The sequence below is a fragment of the Thamnophis elegans genome, chromosome 6 (assembly GCF_009769535.1).
Source record: "Thamnophis elegans isolate rThaEle1 chromosome 6, rThaEle1.pri, whole genome shotgun sequence".
Classification (NCBI taxonomy): domain Eukaryota; kingdom Metazoa; phylum Chordata; class Lepidosauria; order Squamata; family Colubridae; genus Thamnophis; species Thamnophis elegans.
In genome coordinates this window covers 54,915,399-54,937,380 of record NC_045546.1, presented here as the reverse complement: position 1 = coordinate 54,937,380, position 21,982 = coordinate 54,915,399, and the positions used below count along the sequence as shown (strand labels likewise).

The 21,982-nt window shown below is 35.5% G+C and overlaps 1 protein-coding gene across 1 annotated transcript in view; it reads left to right on the top strand.

Moving 5' to 3' along the window:
• The window catches only part of DSCAM (DS cell adhesion molecule), a 320,316-nt gene that overhangs the window by 138,171 nt on the left and 160,163 nt on the right, over positions 1 to 21,982 (top strand). Inside the window, 6 exon segments of the mRNA XM_032219921.1 lie at positions 4,613 to 4,759; positions 6,613 to 6,891; positions 11,958 to 12,233; positions 17,344 to 17,640; positions 18,568 to 18,843; positions 19,796 to 20,074. Of these exon segments, the coding sequence (XP_032075812.1) occupies positions 4,613 to 4,759; positions 6,613 to 6,891; positions 11,958 to 12,233; positions 17,344 to 17,640; positions 18,568 to 18,843; positions 19,796 to 20,074 (1,554 nt within the window).

The following is a 21,982-nucleotide window of genomic DNA, read 5'->3' as shown; positions in this document are numbered from 1 at the left end:
GGGACAGCCAGGACTTAAGGGCTACGCGGAAGGTCTGGAGGGTGGTGAGGGTACGAATCTCCACGGGGAGTTCGTTCCAGAGGGTCGGAGCAGCCACCGAGAAGGCTCTCCTCCGGGTAGTTGCCAGCCGACATTGGCCAGCTGATGGGATTCGGAGGAGGCCTAATCTATGGGATCGTATCGGCCTAGTGGAGGTAATTGGCAGTAGGCGGTCTCTCAAGTGGGACACAAATATTTATGTGGCTTATATATTGGGTTGCCCAGAAGAGGAACATAGGCTATTGGTCTTTCTAGTTTCACTCATTGCTTGCTTTTTTATAGAGAGCAGAACTAGGCTTCAAAAGTGGACATTGGGGGCCTACATGCTTATGGACCTCGGCAAGCCTCCAAGCCCTCATGCTGACCATGAAGTGCAATAAAATTTTCGGAAGTGTAACTCTTCTCATGTTTTTACAGATAATAAACCACAGAGAAAGTTAGTAGAGATGATAGAAGGTATCAGTATGCTTTGTGGTGAAGTAGTTGTGAAAGAGTTATAATTGAGTTGTATATACCGGTAGCTCATATTATTGGTTTACGAGAATATGGAGTGGAATTGTCATAAAAAATTTGGAAGCATTTTTTATTAATTTATAATATATAATACAAAAGAAAATAGTAGGAAAATAGGGGAGGAAAAAGGGAAAGGAAAAGTGTGGGGCAAGGGGGAAAAAGAAAGAAAAGGCATTGATTTCCCACTCCTTTTGGTGCAGTAAAATCAGATAGTAACATCAAATCTCAACTTTTTACTTTTACATAGTGATATTATAAGCTAGTCATTTCGATAACAACAAACCTATTAATCGGTAAAACCCTAAATCAAATAATACTCTGGTTTCTCTTCAGATCATATAAATCTTTCACCTTTAAAAAAAAATTGGAAGCATTGTGCAAACAATAAAACACTGAAAATAGGGCATTTGAGAATGTAATTCTTGTATTTTTTTCACAGCAACACTTTCTAATATCAACTGCCGGAAGGTAACTTGATGGATCACCCTTGCTTTGGAATGAGAATTACAATAACAAGATGTTTAGCTAGAGAAAATCAGAGAATAAAAAGAAATAGTCATATGCAAGCTAGATATTTGTTTTCTTTAATTGGATTTTTATTACATTCAGTAAACAGTATTTTTTTCTAGACTGAAGATCTTTCGTTTGAAGTTGAGTTTTTTTTACAAGTTAAACCTATGCAGTCAGAGTTCAGAAAAATGTTTCCAGAGGTAAGAAGGCACAGAATTACCCTATAATCATGCCTCCCCTATCAAATTGGATATTTTATTTGCTGCTACTGCTCTTTGGGGCAGTGTGTATGTCTGTTAATATGTTTAAGTTGTCATGGCAACAAATCTGTTATTTACCAATGTACCATTTGCTAAAGAATTTATGTTACTTGCTAGCTTGGTAATCTTTTAATGAGACACAAGTGATATTTAAAGGTTAGTTTTTTGTTTTTTTTTTAATGTCACAGAAAGTGGAGTGAAACTTTTTAAAAAATAAAACAGTCTCTAGTATACCTTGCTTGTTTTATTATTTCAGTGGAAGTGAAGAAATCCAAGAAGTTATGAAATAAATGTATGAAATTAATCTGAATAACCATTATATCTAAAGTGTTCCCATAAATTCCAGTCAAGTTACTGCTATTGGTACAATAATGTATGCATGGCATTAATTATGTGGTTGAAGCAGAATGAGATTGATTAGCAGGCCTAAGCAGGCTTGGTAGTGGTTGTTGTCTATCAAAAGACACAATTCATTTCATAACAGGAAGCATAGTTTTAGTGTTTTTGCATGTCAATATACTATTGAAAAAACAAATGAATACAAGCTGCTAATATTAATGTGTAAGAAAAAGAAGAGCATGAATTCTGTCCACAAATTTATCTAGACTGCATCAAAAATCACTGACAAATGTCTTGAAAGAACTTAATTGAATCTATCAGACAACTTTCACAGTTTAATAACAGGATTTCTTAAATCTGGTACATAAAATTTAGCATCATTCTTTGTTGTGGTAATAAGAAAAGCATCTGTTAGATTGATGTGAAGAAGTTTGAATAATCTCTATTTGCAATATGCACTTGGTGGCAGTTTTAGTGAATAGACTGCAAAATTGGCTGTTTTGAACATTTGATAAGAGCTGAAGAATGAAAGCTTGCAATTTAAGAGAAACATATCTTCATAACATAACTGTATGGATATTAAACCTTGTTTATAAATATTTTAATTTCTACTTAGATGTTCATCTTTTGTTTTAAAAAAAGTACTCAGTTCTATTTTGCACTGCTTCAAGTATGAATTGATGTTGCTATTTTATATATGGGCACATTTTATTTGCTTTAGTTATTTCTTGTATTGTTTGATTAAAAATAAATTGTAACCACAATATCAGCCAACTTTCTTAAAAGGAGACTATAAATACTTAACCAAGTAATACCAATATTAACCCACAACTCACTTTACATCTGATAGCTTTATTCATTTGTGTATTATTTCATATTTAAGAAATTTATAAGAACATTAACTCATAATTTATGACTCTGTTCAGAGTCCATCCATTAAAAAAAATCAAACATAAGCAAAATCAAGCAAAAGTAATACAAAGCCGAAATAACCAAGCACACTCATTCACATGGCTGAGTTTATACATAACAAATTCTCACTCTCCTAGAAATTATTATCCTGGTCTAGTGGACAGAGAAAAAGTGAGGCTTCCAGAGCTCTAGAAAAGATTAATAGGGCAGGGTCTGCCCAAATTCTTGGGGGAGTTTGTTCCAAGCAGCAGGTGTAGCAACGGAGAAGGCATATCTCCTGGATTGTTTTTGTGAGTCGAGACTCGAGATCTAAAATTTTCTGCTTGGGCTCTCTTGGGATTTTGTGCAAGTTAAAATAAATTTGGGGGTGGGTGGAGAGAATGAACTTACAATGAACTATGTCATTTATTACTTGTTTCTTCCAAGAAGACTAGTGTCTGTGTATCAGAACTCCCAAATTTGTTGAAACCGGTACTTAAACTAGCAAAGTCATAATCAAACCCAATCTGACAGCCAGCCAGATTTTAGCTAGAGAAGTACATTAACAACAGAATGTGGAACATCGAGTACAAGTCTCTAAAATTTAGATTACACAACTTCTAACGCACAGATGTTCTTACACCTGTAATATTAAATGCCATACAGCAAAACACTTAGTAGCACTTTGGCTTTAAAAAGTTTAAAAATTGCTGCAGGCAAGTAAATGTTATCCTTACAGGTTGCAGTTATGAAAGCTGTTATTGTACACTTGCCTTGGATTTGATAGGGTAATTGGGTTTTTTCCCCTACTTCCTATTTCTTTTGATTTGACATTTTCTCTTTAGTATTTTAAATACTGTTGAAAGTTTTACTGCTAGGTCAGTCAGATGGCACTACAAACTTCTTTGCTCCTGCTTAAAAGTCTGTTTACTATGAATATTTTTTCAAATTATTATAGTGATATCATTTTTATCAGATTGTCATTTATGAAATCCATGTAATATTCACGGATTAGTCCTAGAATTGCCATAGAATTTATTGATTAGTCCTAGAATTTCCATAAGATTTATTGCTGGTGTTATTGTTACATGTAGTTTTATATTTTGCAGTACTTTGGTTATTACATTGGCAGATAGATATCAATCAATATATCATGATATATTAGATGATGATAGAAAAATAGAAAAAAACAGGTCGAATCCTTTTCACTCCTTCTCACTCTCACTTCTCACTCCTGTAGTCTTTCATATAGTTTAGTTTGCTTACCAGCATCCTTTATGTGACCATTAGGCCACACTCATGTGCAGGTTATTCACTAACTTTTCTTTTACATTATCTTCATTCTCACAAGAGAAGAATTCTGGGAATAGCAGTCTCAAATAAACTGGAGGGCACGAGGCCAAAGGCAGTAGCTTCATGGCCTTTCCATCATCTTTAATGTTTGCAGAGCTGCTTAAGGGGTATAATGTTCCATCTGAATTTAAGCCATCTTTTTGGCAATAGTTTTTAGAAAAACTTCAAAAAGTTTATATGAATAAAATATCAGTGAATGCCCTTGGATGCTGGCACAACCTATTTTCAGAAAGGGTGGGGTATAAATTATGTTTAAGGAATTCATCTTTATGCATGTTGGCTTTTCTTCATTTTCCTTCCAATTTTTTTCTTTCCTTTCCCAAAACTATGTTATTGCACATATCATCATATGTAATTACCTGTATTAGTTGATATAATTAACATGTTTCTCAGCTTTGTATTCAGAGGTAGCGCAAACATAGAAATGTTCTGTTTTACTTAAAATAGCTTTACAGTGCCTAAGTCATCTATGATGAACATTGACTTAATGTGTATTGATTAATTCTATAATAACTAGAGGTTATTTATTATTTTTTTCATTTGCTTAGAAAAAGTGCTTAAATTAAATAATGCTAATGCAACAATCTTTTAAAAATTGAACTGTCAACAATGGGTATCCTTAATACTTGTTAGTAAAATTTTCAGTTATACTGGATAAGAGAATACACTTTCATATTTTAAAATCTATATATTCTTATGTTGTTTAGGATCTAGATTTCTCATCACATCCACGGGAGCCTTGTATATTATAGATGTACAGAATGAAGATGGATTGTATAATTACCGATGTATCACTCGGCACAGATACACTGGAGAAACACGTCAGAGCAACAGTGCTAGACTTTTTGTATCAGGTATGCAATGGGCATTTTTTGGGGAAAAAATTATATATTAAGAAAACATTCTGTACTCTGCTTTAATTTGTATATGGATATCCTTAGTATGTCTTATGATACTCATTATTTGCCATTTGTAAAACATGCCAGATACTAGAAGCAGAATAACAAACCATAGCACCCCAGATTTTATCAGTCTCTATTTCCTGTCAGTTTCAGTCAGCAGAATTAACAATCAGATATACTGTACCCAAAGTAGTATGCATTATGAAAAGATAAAGGTTTGGCTAGATTACCCTTCTCAAAAGTGATGTCCTCTACAACACCTTGAAATGCATTTGGAACACTAATGGGAGCCAGGGCAACCACAATGGTATCCCGTGACTGAATCTTGATGTATACATTTCAGACCATTAAAGCTTCTGAAACAGAGGTGGTATTCAGCCAGTTTAGAACAGATCTGGCGAATAGGTAGTGGAAATTTTGAATACTTAGGAGAACCTACAAAACCACCTCTGGCTGGCCCTGCCTGCCTCGCCCCTTCCAGGAGTCCCCACGTGCCCCATTTTGGCTCCCGGGTAAGTGCAGGGAGGCTTACTATGCCTAAACCTGGGCACATGGGGGGTACTGCGCCCCCCTGGCCCATTTTTGCTCCCAGAGGGTTGCAGGGAGGCCTAGCCTATAAGGCTGTGACACCCAATCAATCTATTCGCTGCCTCCCAGCTGATCAGCATGGTCAGTCTATTGCTGCCTACCAGCTGATGAGCTGGGTCTCCTTTTGTTGCCCTGCACAGGAAACAAGCTGGAAAACAGTTTAGTGGGGTGGGAAGGGAATGGAGATATTGCAGTATCCTTCTCCCAGGAGTGGGGAGGGAATGAGGATTTGCTAGTATCCTTCCCCTGGAATGAGGTGGGAATGAGAATTTTGCAGTATCATTCCCCAGGAGTGGGGAGGAAATGGGGATTTTGCAGAAACCTTCCCCAGGAGTGGGGAGGAAATGGGGATTTTGCAGTATCCTTCCCCTGCCCCACCCACCAAGTCATGTCTAGAGAACCGGTAGTAAAAAAATTTGAATCCCACTTCTGTTCTGAATGCTTTTCAAGAGCAGCCCTTTGAAAAGCACAATGCAGTAATCCAAATGGGAAGGGATTAAGGCATGACTGATTATAAACAGAGCGTTTCAATCCAGGACAACTGGCACAACTGGCACACATAATGAATTTATATAAAAACCTCCATACTGTAGGGGAGCTCTGTAAGCCTTTGCACATCCGAAGGCATATAGTACATCAAGTGATATTTCCCCAGTATTTTCATGTGATTGTTAAGAGAGCAAGATCAAAGAAAACCTATAGCACTTTTTTGATAATGTTTTTCTGGATATTACATCCTACATATAAGCAGAGACAATTTAATACTCTGATCCAGCATATGTAGTATTTTAAATCATAATAGAAAATTTACAATCAACTCCAGAAAAACTGTGAGAACTTATTTAATGGATATCTATAGTATGGGATGAAAACTAAATTAGTAGAAACTTTTTTACAAGCACTCATTTTATCAAGCTTATTCATATTTTAATTCTTTACAGTGGGCAAATAGGGAATGATTGAATAGAAATGTTGTGGTCCTGTTTTTTCTTCACCAAGTCTCCAAGGCACTGGCACTAACTAAATATTGATCAACATCAATATTCACTAATCTGTTGGCTTCCAAATGAGCTGGGTATGGCCAACATGAAATTTGAGTTACAGTGTCAATGCATCTGGATGGCATCAGATTTAAAAAAACAGATTTCCTATATGTTCATATAGATCAATCAGTTAATTCTATTGGGCATCTAAGATGTAACTACTCTGTTTTCCAGACCCAGCAAACTCGGCTCCATCTATTCTGGATGGGTTTGAACATCGTAAAGCCATGGCAGGACAGCAAGTGGAGCTGCCTTGCAAAGCATCTGGACACCCAGCACCAAAATATCGCTGGCTGAAGGACAATGTTCCCTGGGAACCTGACAGCCGGTTCCGGCCAATGGTGACAGGCCTTCTGATAGAAAATACACGTCCATCAGACTCAGGCAACTATGTGTGTGAAGTCTGGAACAGTTATGGTACAGCTGAAGTGATAGGCCGTTTGCATGTAAAACGTAAGTGTCTGCAGATTATTAGAATACAATCAAAATTCTGTTTAATGGAGTCAAACTTGAAAGCATATGCTGCACATATAGGCTCCTTGAATGACCAAGAACTTTCTATAACTTCCTAGTTCTGAGTTGTGTGGAGAACTTACACAGCAGACTCCCAGGGCACTCATTTGCCTTCTAGTACTAAGTACTAAATAGCAGAACTAGCTAGCAGGTCTTCATTTAATACCTCATTACCGAAATAGACTACCTTATTATTCTCAGGAAAACTCTCTGCTTTACACGCAATACTAGAAATAATTATTTGAATTGCTTACCCATATTAGTTCAGAATACTTTGGTATAGTCTTGGTGAAATACTAACATAGAATGCAATGGATTGGCCACTGCTGGCTCCTACAAGGCAGTCTCCCCCCCCCTCAAAAAAAATAATCCCATTCTGCTCTGATCTACTTGAAAGGTGACAACTGGAATCCTTTTTTCCCTCCTCCCCAAGTTGTTTATTCTTTATTTTTTTACAAATATATCAATGCGTGAAAAGTGGGGCACCTCCTGAGTGTCTTACATTTTAATCAATTAAAATAATATTCATCATATTTACTAAGTTTGACTAGCTTATATAGTTCTGGTAATAATACACATATTTTTGTTGAGTTATAATCTTTCATTATTTAGTTATTCAATATTTCAATATGTTATTTTTTTTTGCCAATCATATTATTCAAACATGCTTAATACTACCATCGTTCAAGTTCTGATTTCCCCTCTTGTTATTACTTCACCTTATTATATAAAAATGTATATTCCATTAATCTCTCTCTCTCTAGTTTCCATCCCTATTCTAATTTTTAATTAGGCTACTGTTATATTTAAAAATATTCCCTTTCTATTAATTGTTTCTTGTCCGCTTTAAAACTTTAATTATTCGTTTCTTAGCTTGCCTCCCATATTCCTCTCTTGGATCTTTATCTGCTTCTACTTCTTGACCAATTATTTTAAACATTTTCCCCTTCTCTGCCCTATTCCATTATCTAATTTTCAAAATATCTACTCTTGCCCCTATCTCTCTTCCCAAAAAGTCTTCCTGCAACTCCAGTTCCTTTTTTAATTCCATTAAAATACTCTGCCCTCAGCTTGTTTCATCATTCATTATTATTTTTGTTGTTTATCTTCTTCTTGTCATCTCATTTTATTTTTTGGTTTATCTGTTCTGTTTTTTTCATCTTTTCTTTCAATTGGCTCCTCCTCTTCCTGGGCATTTTGTCCTTTGTATCATTTTCCAGGTCTTCATCTATGCTCTGTATTTTATTAATAATCTCCTTGTAGCTTCTTGTCAAAGTATCCTTAATACTCTGAGTTATCAATACAATCTCTTTCCAAATTCCACTCATTTCTTGCTAGTGGATAATTTCGGATTTTAGGATTTGGAGAATGTGTTATGCCTCCCTTTTGTCAGCAGGTGGCACTCTTAAGTCAAATTTCAATATTCAGTTTTATCCAATTTTAATGGTAACAATCCAAAATATAAAGGTGATGTTAATTTTTTAAGTAAATAGTTCCAGCATTTTGAAATGCCTATCCAAAACAATGTCTGTCCAATTTAGAAATCCAATTTTCTGTATTTTTAAAGATTTTTGCCTTCTCCCTTTGATTCTTTTTCCTTCAGTTTTGAAATTCTTCTCAAATGTTAAATCACTGCTTTTAAAAATAGCAGTGAACCTCTCTTTTCCTGGATATTCTTTTGGGGTTAAGTTTTAAATTAAAAGGATTCTTCTCCCTGAGTTCCAGACACTGTTCACTGACTCCACACCAGTACAGTTCTTAGGTGTTTCTCGGCTGTCCCAGCTTTGTGGCAGCCATGTTTAGGCTGCCTCTACTCCTCACCATGGCATAAAGGGGAAAAAGCCTGGGATTCAGCAGGAGAGTTGCTATCTCTCCTGCGACCTGTCAGAACACCCTCCTTAGCTTCGCCACCCCTACAAGGCACCTTTGGCTTCTCTCAGAGCCCACAAACAGGGAGAACTCAGCACAGGGAATATGGAAACCCATTTCCCTGCATCTGATATTGCAGAGACATCAGCTGGAAGTCCTTTTACCATTGATAATTTGATTGTAGAAGGAAAATGTGGGCTAAAAGCTTTCTCCAGAATAAGTATCACTAACTTATTAAGAATTCAAGTCTTCTTATATACAGTATATATTAAGATTAAAGAAGTTGAAAAGACAAAAATAAAAAAATAAAAAAATACTTTCAGTATTTGACAGGAATATTTTGCTTAGAAATCACCTTTTAATTTTGAAGCATAATCTTCCAGTTTTATCTGTTTTCAGGGCACATTTGATTAAAGAATGTACTCTAAATTTTTACCAGAACATCATTTGCTTTTTTTCTTCACAATTTGTCTAAAGGCAAAACTAAGGAGGGCTTAGTGGTCTTGTTTGTTTCCTATCGTATCTCACAAAAATGATATAGATTAAGAAGACCTTAATTGGTGTTATTGAGAACATGTCCCATGTGTATACAGAATGTATGTCAACATGTTTGCCATAGTGTTGAGAACAAATCTTTTCCAATAGCCCTCATAATATTTTTATAAAGTATTTCTAATAATTTATGAGTAAAGTTACTTTTAGTTACTATGCAAAACCTCTATGCTCATAGAATACCACCTATGCTTTATCTATTAGAAACGAACATTTGCCTGTATAAAGAAAACAACTACTTTCATTATCTCTATTTCCAAACAAGAATATGGATTTGTGATAGGTAGTTTATTTGTTTCAAAGATTCATAGATCTTGCTAGCTCATTAAGAAGGTACAAAGGTTTGAGTGTCAAAATTATCCTTAGATGATCTGCATGAGTATAAGATCATTAACATTTGCTTCTTTTAAAACATGAGATTTCTCCCAACTAAAGTGCCTAAAACAAGCCCTTAGATATCTGGTAAAAAAAACTAACTCAAGAAACACTGCTGAGCATGCTCAAAATAAAACCATTACTAAACTGCACATGAGTATATTTCTGCATATGACTAATGGTATAAGCTAAGGTGACCAGATTTTCAGATTGGTAAAGAGGGACACCTTTGACTGGGGTGGGGGGGTGTTGATTAAAAATTTTATACAGAGCAACACAAATTTTCATACAACGCAAAAATAGTATTGTAATATTTTTTTTATTTCAACATAACTACAATTTACAAATATAAATTGTAACTGTTGCCAAACATCAAAATTTTGATCACCTGACCATGAGGATGCTGCAACGGTCGCTAAGTGTGAAAATGGTCGCTAAGTGTGAAAAATGGTCATCAGTCACGTTTTTCAATACCATTGTAACTTTGGTCACTATACCACCTTTCTTGCCACAGTTCTTAAGTGAATAACTGCAGCTGGTATTTTGTATTTTGGATAGAATCTTTTTTAAAATTTAAAAAAACATTCTATTCAAAATACAAAATACCAGCTGCAGTTATTCACTTAAGAACTGTCGCAAGAAAGGTGGTATAATGGGCTTAGTGACCAAAGTTACAATGGCATTGAAAAAAGTGACTGATGACCATTTTTCACACTTAGCAACCATTTTCACACTTAGCGACCGTTGCAGCATCCTCATGGTTACACGATCAAAATTTTGATGTTTGGCAACAGTTACAATTTATATTTGTAAATTGTAGTTATGTTGAAATAAAAAAAAATATTACAATACTATTTTTGCGTTGTATGAAAATTTTTGTTCCTCCGTATAAAATTTTTAAACAAGCCCCCACCCCCAGTCAAAGGTGTCCCTCTTTATTGAAAATCTGCTCACCTTGCTTTTTAGGATGCTGTCTAGATTTGCCATAGCTTTCCTCCCCAGGAGCAAGCGTCTTTTAATTCCTTGGAATGGGTATGTCTAGTTTAATGAAAAGAAGGACCGAGGTATTGTATTGTGGTTGCTGCAATTAATATACTTAATAACTCCATTTTTATTCTTTATTTTTTAATAATAATTTTCATAACAGTTTCTCCTGTTTTTGTAATTACTGTTTTATATTATTATTTTAGTGGATTGTTGTCACCCCTGAGAGTCATTTCTATTGAGATGTACACATTTGAACAATAAATGTATTTATTTTCATATTTAAGGAAAGGCATCATCTATAAACTAAGCAAAGGTGTAACTTCCAAGATGTGCCCTTGGGATCTTGAAGTTGGTGGGAATCTACTCAGAGATTAATTGAGGAAAGCTTAATAACAGGGAGTTCTTAACTTAAATCCACACAGAATAAAACTATTTTAATAAATCCTATGCACAATAAATAAAATATTATTTTAAAATACATTAAAAAATAAAAGAAAAAAACCCACTTACCAGCAGGCTTGCACTCCAAGTAAACCCAGAATGATGTAGATGTTAATACAAAGAACTGAGCACATTGAAATGGTGAAATTAGTCAGGGAAAAATGCCACCATTTTTCGGAGCAGTCCTCCAACCTCCGTGCCCCTCCCCTCCAGAAAATCCAGGAAGTAACCTCTCTAGCCATTTCCTGCAGCTCTATGGTACTAGATCATTTTTTTTCTGATAAAAGTGAGTAAAAGCGGCACGCGGGGGGGGAGGTCCGTTTTCTTGCTTTAAAGTTTTAATATCTTCAATGAAAGTACTGAGACAGAGAGAGGGATTAGACAGAGTGTCTTTTGTCTTGCCCCGGTTAGGATTTCTTAAGCAAATCCACTGGGCTTTCAACATGAAGCCAGAAAACCGGGACTTTTTAAAAACGCGACGGGAAACGGGAAAAATTGTTATAAAGCGTGATTGTCACGCTGAAATCGGGACGTCTGGTCACCTTAGGTATAAGCAAAAAGGAGAAGATTCTACAAACTGAAAATAGAGCAGCCATTTTCTAGGCTCTATCTTACTGCTCCATTTGACCTACCCTTTCTGATTGCTATTTGAAGTGTTTTTTAAAAATGATTCCTTTCTATCATTTATAGCCTGTATTGGTATTCAGTGAGTTAAACATTACTCTTTTGGTTTGCTCATCAGTAACCAAAATAAAAAGACTGAATTTGATGTCTTCTTCCAGAGCCCCTAAAAGCCACCATCAGTCCTCGGAAAGTTAAGAGCAGCGTTGGTAGTCGTGTGTCCTTGTCCTGCAGTGTGTCTGGAACAGATGACCATGAACTCTTCTGGTATCGAAATGGAGAAATCATCAATACTGGCAATAATGTGAGAATCATTGGGATCAATCATGAGACTCTTATTATGGATGGCATGTCCAAAAGTGATGGTGGGGCATACCAGTGTTTTGTACGCAAAGACAAGATGTCTGCACAAGACTATGTTCAAGTGGTACTAGAAGGTCAGTCATTATTTTATGTATGTAAACATTTAAAGTTAATCCATGTCTGTCCTCTTCACAGTTTTCAAAAGACATCTTGAAATAATGTTCATATATTTTAATAAAATATAAAATTAATTTTAAAGTATAAATTTCAAAAATATTTATTAAAAACATACCATTGTAGCACTCATAGGAAAGGCCTTTTAAGAGGTGTCTGAAGCATGTTAAAGCTGATATGAGTTGAAATAGTGTCTGGACTGTGGCAGTGTATAGCTTACATTATTGTAGCCTACAGTTTCCTGAAATTCTTATTTCCTTATAAGCGAAACCTCTTTTTCTACATCAAGTTGTTGAGATTTATTTTTTACTTTTGATAATTTTTTTTAACAAATCTATGGAGGAATTATTGAGTCTGTCATCTGTACTTTGATAACTATTTACACCGGACAGGTATAGACGCCACCGGATAGTTAGAGCTGCAGGGAAAAAAAAACAATTGCAACCAGCCTGCCTTCCATTGAGGACCTGTATCTTCCTCTTCCTCTTCCTCCTCCTCCTCCTCCTCCTCCTCCTCCTCCTCCTCCTCCTCCTCCTCTTCCTCCTCCTCCTCCTCCTCCTCCTCCTCCTCCTCTTCTTCCTCCTTCTTCTCGTATTCCAGCAAGTGCAGGATCTGCTTTTTGGATCATTGAATGCCACTTTGCACAGTCAGCTGCGTCTCCATGGCGCAGGGCCGTGACTTGCATATCTTTGTTGATGGTGTCTTGCCATCTTTGTTTTGGGCACCCACAAAGTCACCGGCCATTGGCTTCTACTTGAGAAGCTGTATATTGTGCAGGTCAAAAGGAGGACTGAGAAAATATCTACAGAATTCTCACATTCTGGACATAAACTGTTTCAGCTCCTCCCCTTGGAATGCTACTAATAGGGCATTGCATGCCAAAACATCTAGAGACAGGGACATGTCTCATGCCACCATTCTGCTGAACACCTAATCCTTACAATGTTGTTTTATGTCTATTTACCCACGTCGTATCAGTGGTGGGTTCTGGGCGGTACAGCCTGGTACAGGTATACTGGTGGTAGCTGGGAGCAACGGCTACCATACCAGAACAGTGGGTCATTTGGCCCATCCACCTGTGTTCCTTATCACTTTTTGAGGCAAACAGGCCAATTGCACATGCACACACAGCATGTGGCGCCTGCACCACCTCCGCCAGGCAGCTGAGTGTCACTGGGCAGTGGTATGCACATGCATAAGGGGTTACTTATATTACTCTGTAGCTTTTTTGCCTTGTCTTGCATCATGAGGAATTCCTTTTATATTGCCAGAGATGTTGCAGGCTGTTGAATCAAACCAGTGAAAGATAAGGCACTTGAATGTTACCACCTTGTAACTAAGGTTAAATGTCAGAAGCCTTCATTCCATCCAATTCTATAAAAATGTATTTGGGTTTATTTTTGTTTGTTTGTTTTTTTCCCTCTCATTTGAAAAAGTGAAGTGAACTGATTGCATTTTGACTGATCATGTCTTGGGAACAAACAGTAGTTCAGCTCGTTAAGATAGTATCACCTGGCCAGGATGAAGTCTGGATAAAGGCCATGGATCACCATTTTTAAAATGCTGATCTAATTATGTTATCTTGTGTTCTGTTTTGAATAGTCAGATAAACTTTCAAGGTAACATGGAGAGATAGTTGAGAAAATGACCATATGGAAAAACAAGTTTGCTCATTTATTTATTTCACATTAATTTTATACCCCAAGATCTTTGATGTGGATGACAGAATAGACCAGAATAATCTCTTGCAGATTCTCAGTAGCTTGGTGCCAGCTCCCTAATACAAGAAATCATGATTCAGCAATTATATACTGATAGGAAGAATTACTGACTCTGGCCATTTACTGCTGATTATAACTATTCTATAAGGTATATATATGAATGACAACGTAGTATGGAATAGTTGACAGGATACTGTAAAATATTAGTGCCAATATGATAAGCTAACAATAAAGTCAGTACCAACCAAATTTCTCTTATTTAGATATTGTGGTTGCTTTCTTCTACTACCCCCTATTCAATTATATCTTGAAAAGAAAATCATCATCTTCCTAGCATTATTCCCACAGGTACTCCTTTTCAAAACAGCTGTTGTGTTTATGTTCATCTCCAGGTGACTTCTTAGATGCTGTTCATAATTATTTAGTAGTAAGATCAACTAGTATTTATACAGAATTTGATAAATCAGGGTAACAATAACATGGCAATTCATTAGTATCTCTCCCTCAGAAGCAAATTCTTGAATGCTATTTGTAATGTTTTTGAACAACCACCTGTTGTTCAAAATATGTCCACTGTGTAAGAAGAAAAAGTCCACATGTGCTCTGTACATTTCATCCCAGGCATTATTTGAAACCGTGATGGTTTGTTAAACATCATCTTTGTGATAATCACTGAAAATTGCTGACACCATGTTCTCCCTAATAATTGTGAAGAAAATAATAGATTTGTTTAGAGCTAATGAGGTTATAGTGCAAACATGGCATGAAAGCTAATTTCAGAATAGTCACAGAAAAGAGAGGAGATTACCTGTGTGGACCTAGTTACCTTGGCAACCATCTCCCATGACTAAGAAAGCCTTAAAGAGCATATTGATAATCTTTAATGATGCTGAGAGAGTGCAGGTTATCAGAGTACAACAGCAGGGGGGATTTTTAAGACACAGGTCTCCCTGGGAAAATAATGTCTGCTTTCATCTGCAAAAAGCCTGTCACTTGTCTAATTTTTTTTTAAAAAAGTGGAGGGCAAAGGAGCAGACTAAGCACATTCTCTGATTTATTAGCTGTGTGTCATTTCCCCTTCAGGATAAAAAGCCTGTAGCTGTTTGTCTTCTGTGAAGTGACAGTGCTAGTACACAGGGAGAGGGTGGGAAGGGTTTGAGAAGAAGCGGAAGTCTCAGGCAAGTAGCCCTTTTGGTCAAACACTTCCTCATTTATTCAGATAAGATTAAAAACTGGGAGTTTTTAGAATAAATGGTTTGTTACAGAGTATTGTAGCCCCAGTTGACACCTTTATAGGTTTCATGCAGAAAATATTAGAATTCTGGAATCGCTTGTGAATCATGCTGCAATAGAGGACACTGGCACTGGCTTTTCCACCTTTTTCTGGTGTTCATTAAATGACACAGTTGAAAAACACTTCAGTGTGGCAAGATCTCTATGCCTTCTCTTAAACCAGACAAAAGAAAATGAAAGTATAAGCACTTCCAATGATCCAGTAGTTATTGCAGATCTGAGCTTTCAAGAGTTTCATGCAAGGAGTATGCATAAAGGACACTTTGAACTTGTTATATATGTTGTGATTGCTTTGATAGAATTAAACTGCAATTCCCCTTGGAGCAAAATGGTGTACAACATTTTGAGGACATTAGCTATTAGCAGCAGTAGTAATGGTAGTAGTAGTAGTAATTCTAATGATCCACAAAGAAATTTTAATGTATGGGTCTGTCCTAATTCATTGTAATTATAGCTACAATGAAAACCAAATGTAGCCCATATACAATCATTAATCAGGTCCTTTTTGCAGATTGTGAGCAATTATTTGACATGAGAGCTATGCATTCTCAGGCCTGAATTATTTTTAAATCTTCCTAAATATTGTGCTACCTAAAAGAGATAACATGAAATTATTGATTTATCAATTCTTTGTTAACTTTATAATTCAAAGTTTCTGATTTTTTTTTTTAAAAATTGAAGATATTTTTCCATAATAAACCAAAGCAAAACACTGATGAATATGGTGATATAAATAGAGGCAAGCAGAATTTTAGCAAACTCTTGCAAATGGTTAGAATTTATTCATATCCCATAACAATTTTCTACCCATAAAGTATATGTGGCTATAGCTATCATGAGAAAAGGATTCATGAGCTAGTCAACATGAGTTTTATTCTTTTGTTTGGAATGTCTTAGGAGGGGAATGTATCAAGGGTTTCTTTAAAATAACAAAGTCCAGTACTAATTCCGAAATGCTGGTGTGTCATCTACCCTTACTTCAGACAGGTTAGAGGTATGTGTTTGATTGGGTTGTTACATACAGGTGTTACATACTAGACTTCTAGATTCAATAAGGGAATACTGTAACTTTTATATTTACAAACATGCCTGTTCAGACTAATGTTAGAGGTTAGAACTCACAATTTTCTTCTAAGATGATCACACATTTGGTTCTACTGGGAATTGAACAAGTTATGTTTGGATGGAATTTTCATTTTATGTTACTGATTCATTGATTTTTGAAATTTCTCCATCAAGTAAAGGCCATTTTACCCAACAAATCCAGCCTGGAGCTCAGTGCATAAATACAAATTAAGCTATTTGAAAACAGCAAACATGTACAATGAAGAAGAGTTCTTCACAAATCTTGCTATCAAAGAGCTACCATGATTAGCAAGTCCTTCAGATTTTTTTTTGTCCCCATCTGAAAACAGGAACATTTTCTGATGTTTTCGGCACTTCACTCTTCTCCAGGATTCCTCAAAGATGCCCCTTCTTATTCCTCCCAGCTATTCTGTTAAACACCTACGTATTTCTTGCAGGAAAACACTGCTAAATGCACGTCCATATGCACACATTTAATGTTAATAGTAAAAGCCCTTGTCACTCACAGATGGCTAATGAGGAGTTTAAAGAAATAGTTGAGATAAAAAACTGGCATAGTTATATATAGATTTATAGACATATGATAACTTCTTTAAGACCTTGTGCATGGGTCAAGGATATACTAAGTTCTACTTTTGTTAAATTTTGCTAAGTTAAGTTTGGTACCTTAAGTCATCTCTGTTCCCTTCCTAGTTTATTTCATTACCTCTACTCTAACCCAGAAGTAAATTTATAATTAGCCTAATTGAATAAAAGGAATAATATTCATATGAAATAGCAAAGAGAAAAATAAGCAATAAGCAATAAGTATGGGTCAAAATGAGAACTAATTTTGCTATTTTTTTGAAACTAATATTTATTTGGCTTCTCTTTTTTTCTTAAAACAGAGGAGCCAAACAGATGTTACCCTTTTGTGGTAAATTGTCTCATGTATCTTCTCTTTTTAACTTAGATACCTTTCCTTCTACAGATGGAACTCCTAAAATAATTTCAGCCTTCAGTGAGAAAGTGGTAAGCCCAGGAGAGGGTGTATCTTTGATGTGCAACGTGAAAGGAACTCCTCTTCCTACCATCACATGGACTTTGGATGAAAATCCCATAATTAAAGATGGGAACCACCGTATTAGTCAGATCATCACCTCTGAGGGGAATGTAGTCAGCTACCTAAACATCTCCAGTACTCAGGTCCGAGATGGCGGAGTATATCGTTGTACTGCCAACAACTCAGCTGGAGTCGTCCTCTACCAGGCTCGAATAAACGTAAGAGGTGCTTGTCAAATCAGCTCCTCCAAAAAAAATAAAAAATAAACCTCAATATAGTAAAATAAAAATAAATGCATGTATGAACTTTGCTATATATAGAATGCTAAGAATTTTTTTCCAATGCTATCTCCCATAAAGGAATAATGGTATAAGACTATAATGCTAAGGACAGCTTCCTCAGAGTAAGCATCACTGAGAGGGCTTACTTCTGAGTAAATGTGTGTCAGATTGCACTGACAGCCCATTATACAAAATAAGAACAGAACATACTGTGAATGTATGTTGTACATACTAATCAATTCAGCTATTTTTAACTTACTATAGAATTTGTTTTGCTTGCGTGACTTTTTTTTCCTTTAAGACCTTAACATTCATTGTAAGTATCCAGGTTAAGAATATTGCAGTTTATATCTGTAATTCAATCCTCATCCTGCCAGATGTAACAGAGTATACCTCTTCACTTAGAATACACACACCCATTGAGCTGCTGACTGAGGGTGATATAAATTTTCAACTGAAACCTCTGGAATACAACAGGTTAGAAACAGTTGTATATAACTATTCACCCTAATTTTAGAATTGTCAGGCCACTGTTTCTATCTGTCTTGTCTTATCTGGCATTAACTGAAATTACTCTAGCTTTTAATTTGTAATTCAACACAGATTTTAATCATAAAGGTTTAGTGATCCAAATGTGTAGTTTAATTAATTCATTAATTAATAAGGCTGTTGTAGGAAGAGAATAATTGAAAAGTGCAAAACAAGTAGGAAGAGCCCCTTATGTTGCTCTGTGAAGTTAAAAGAGTGGAGGGAACTATAGTAAGCTGCAGTTTTCAAAATCTAAAAGAATTATATATTTAAAAGAAAACAATATTTTCTTAACTAATTATACCTCTACATTATTTTCAAGAGCTTGCTTTTATCTTTACAGGACCAGCCAGCATTCGGCCAATGAAAAATATTACAGCAATAGCAGGGCGGGATACCTTCATTCACTGTCGTGTCATTGGTTACCCTTATTACTCAATCAAGTGGTATAAGAATTCTAATTTGCTCCCTTTTAATCATCGTCAAGTAGCCTTTGAAAACAATGGAACACTGAAGCTCTCAGATGTGCAGAAGGAGGTGGATGAGGGGGAATACACATGCAATGTTCTGGTTCAGCCCCAACTGTCCACCAGCCAGAGTGTACATGTGACAGTGAAAGGTAAAACATGCATGTAATTTAAAACTGCTTGTAAAATTGGGAATGAAGGCGATAAGCACCTACCATAGATTATGGTCTGGCTTACATGTATTTGAATATATTTCTCTCTGAACCGTCCCAAAATTGTCTGTCAAAAATAAACGCAATGGAGATGTTAAATGTAACTTGGCATTTCAGGTTGCATGCCATCTCAGCATGAATTTCCAGTCATGAGAGCTTTGAAAAGTACATAAAAACTACTGTTGTCACATCAGACAGATAACTTCAGTGGGGCAAGTCTTACTCTCAGAGGGTCTTAGGACCTCATTGGTTGATTATAGAAATTCTGACCTCAAAAATAATTGCTAAAACTTCTATTCATACTATGTTGTGTACAATATTGAGAAGTCACCTATGATTTATACCTGATTTTAATCAACTTTTTCTAGACAATGCCCTTCATGCTTATTGATCACTAAATGTCCTAGCTGAAATCTTGACTCAGAAAAGTTAACACTTTGCAGTTAGTTATTGTACACAGAACTCCCTATTCAACAATTAGCTTAATAGGGCAGAAACCCCTCATCCCCAGCTCAGCTGGATTAGAATTTTTATTGCAGGCAAAAACAAAGAAACAAACCAACAAACAAAGAAGAAGCCTTAACACAGAGTAGAGTGCTCAAAGTGTTGCTTTTTTCCTTTCTAAGGTAAGTTTCTTACCAGTTTGTTTAAAGGTCTTGGTCAGATGAGATGTGTTTATACAAAAGTCGTGTCTAACCTGAGAATTTATGTTCCTCCATTGCCAGCTTCAGCTCTTACACCAGCACTTTATTGGTAAAGATTTGACAATTAATAATTATTTGTTACGGCTTTCTCTAATACATGCTAGGTGTCTTACAGATGAAATATTTTCTTCTGATAATCTTTATAGTCATGCTTTTTTGACCAACATATTTGCTCTATTTTGTTCCAGTGCCACCTTTTATCCAGCCCTTTGAATTTCCAAGGTTCTCTATTGGCCAGCGAGTCTTCATTCCATGCGTTGTGGTCTCAGGGGACTTGCCTATTACAATCACCTGGCAGAAGGACGGTAGGCCAATCCCAGCCAGTCTTGGGGTGACCATTGACAACATTGACTTCACCAGCTCCTTAAGGATTTCTAATCTTTCCCTTATGCACAATGGAAACTATACCTGTATAGCAAGAAATGACGCAGCAGCTGTGGAGCACCAAAGCCAATTAATTGTTAGAGGTAAATATAATGGTGGCAATAGTATCATCAATAATATTATCAAACGCCAATTGTGATGGAACTAAAGGCTACTGGAGTGTATAATAATTGCTCTTTTGTCTTCTCACATATACCATAATAATTGCACATTTCTTTTGTCTGAACATGTTACAAGTGAATGCAATCAATGGTCAGGAAATGTCTGTTCTTACACTTGGAAATTGCAACTTTCAATATATAGAAAATCTTTAGGGTGAATTGAAAGAATTTGAAATATGATTAATTATTTTGTAGCATTTTAGCTTTGAGCCTGTCCATTTTAAATAACAAATTATGCTAATTGATAAGCAAGCTGTATAATTCTGATACAATAAAGGATTATTACTGTCTTGCCTTATGTTTTGGAAATATCAGTTGCTCAGCTACTAAGAAGGTGTCTCCTATCACTGTGATGCTAAGGTGATGTTTCTCAGCTGGCAGCCTGTGAGTCAAATCCAGGTGCGTCCAGACAGAGGCTCCTAGCACTACCAGTCAGTAGGTATTATCCTGCTCTTCTGTCTTTTTCATAACTAATAATTTATTTTAAATAAATCAACAAAAATGCAGTTGCTGTTATACACATTTGTACATATTTTCATAAGCAATATAACTATCTGTAATACATTTTTCCTATGCAATTTTTCATATCTATGCTTTATTTAAATTCAACTTAGTCTAAATTTATACAAAACTTTCTCAAATATACAATACATGGACTGTTACGTAAATGTCATGAATATATTCTGATGATTATGAAGCTTCTAACTGAGGATAATAGCTAGCCATAGCATATATTTATTGTTGCTCTCTCTATTGCAGCAGAATTTGCTTGAGCAATTTACAACATTTCTAGATAAAAAATTAAAATCCACAATGGAAATGAATTAACGGAAGTCTGGACTGTAGATGTCCTTGACTTATAAACATTCATTTAGCAATTGCCTGAAGTTGTAATAGGGCTGAAAAATGTTACTTATGACTGGTTTTCACACTTACGACCATAGCAACATCACCACAGTCTCCGGACTGAGATTTAGGCACTTGGCAACGGGCGTGTATTTACAACAATTTCAGTGTCCCAAGGTCATGTGACCTTCACAGCCAGCTTCCAACAAACAAAATCAATGTGGAAGCCAGATTCACTTAGCAATGGCAGCAAAAAAGATGGTAAAATTGGGTTTGGTCTGATGATGACTCACTGATGATTATATTGCTTAAAGACTGAGGTTTTTATTTCAATTGTGGTCATAAGTCGAGGACTACCCATTCAAATGGGTAGTCTTAAACCTTTTGAACTAAATTTCAAATAAATCTTACTATGAAGGTCTTAAAAACATTTATTTTAATATAGGATATGAAATAATTAGGGAATATTTTAAGCTTTGTAAAAATGAGAATGTTTGAAAAATTATTAAGATAAATAATAGGGTTTAACTACCATAAAAATATAGCATTATAAAATCATAAGATGCCAAAAATATTTTTGTCTTTTTTATAAGAAATCTGTATTTGAAGAAAATATCTTTTAAAAAAAATGTTTTGTACTATATTTGTTTATTTATTTATGCAACTGGAAAAAAGCATAGATAATGATGGAAGTAATAAGTAGTGTCAGATTTATCTTAGGCTATTACTGTTTATTGGGAAGTAACTAAACAATCTGTTTTCATGGGATTACTATATACCATAGATTGCTGGAGCTAATAAATTAATATAATGTTTAGCGTATTTATTTTACATATATAAATGAAATATAACTTAAATAAGGCTATCCCTATGTTTACTTTTAAAACATGGATAATGGAAATAAGCTTTTCCTATTATACCTCTTGGATATTTTACATTACCTGATAATTAAATGTCTAATGAAAAGTATTCCAGAGTGTAGGA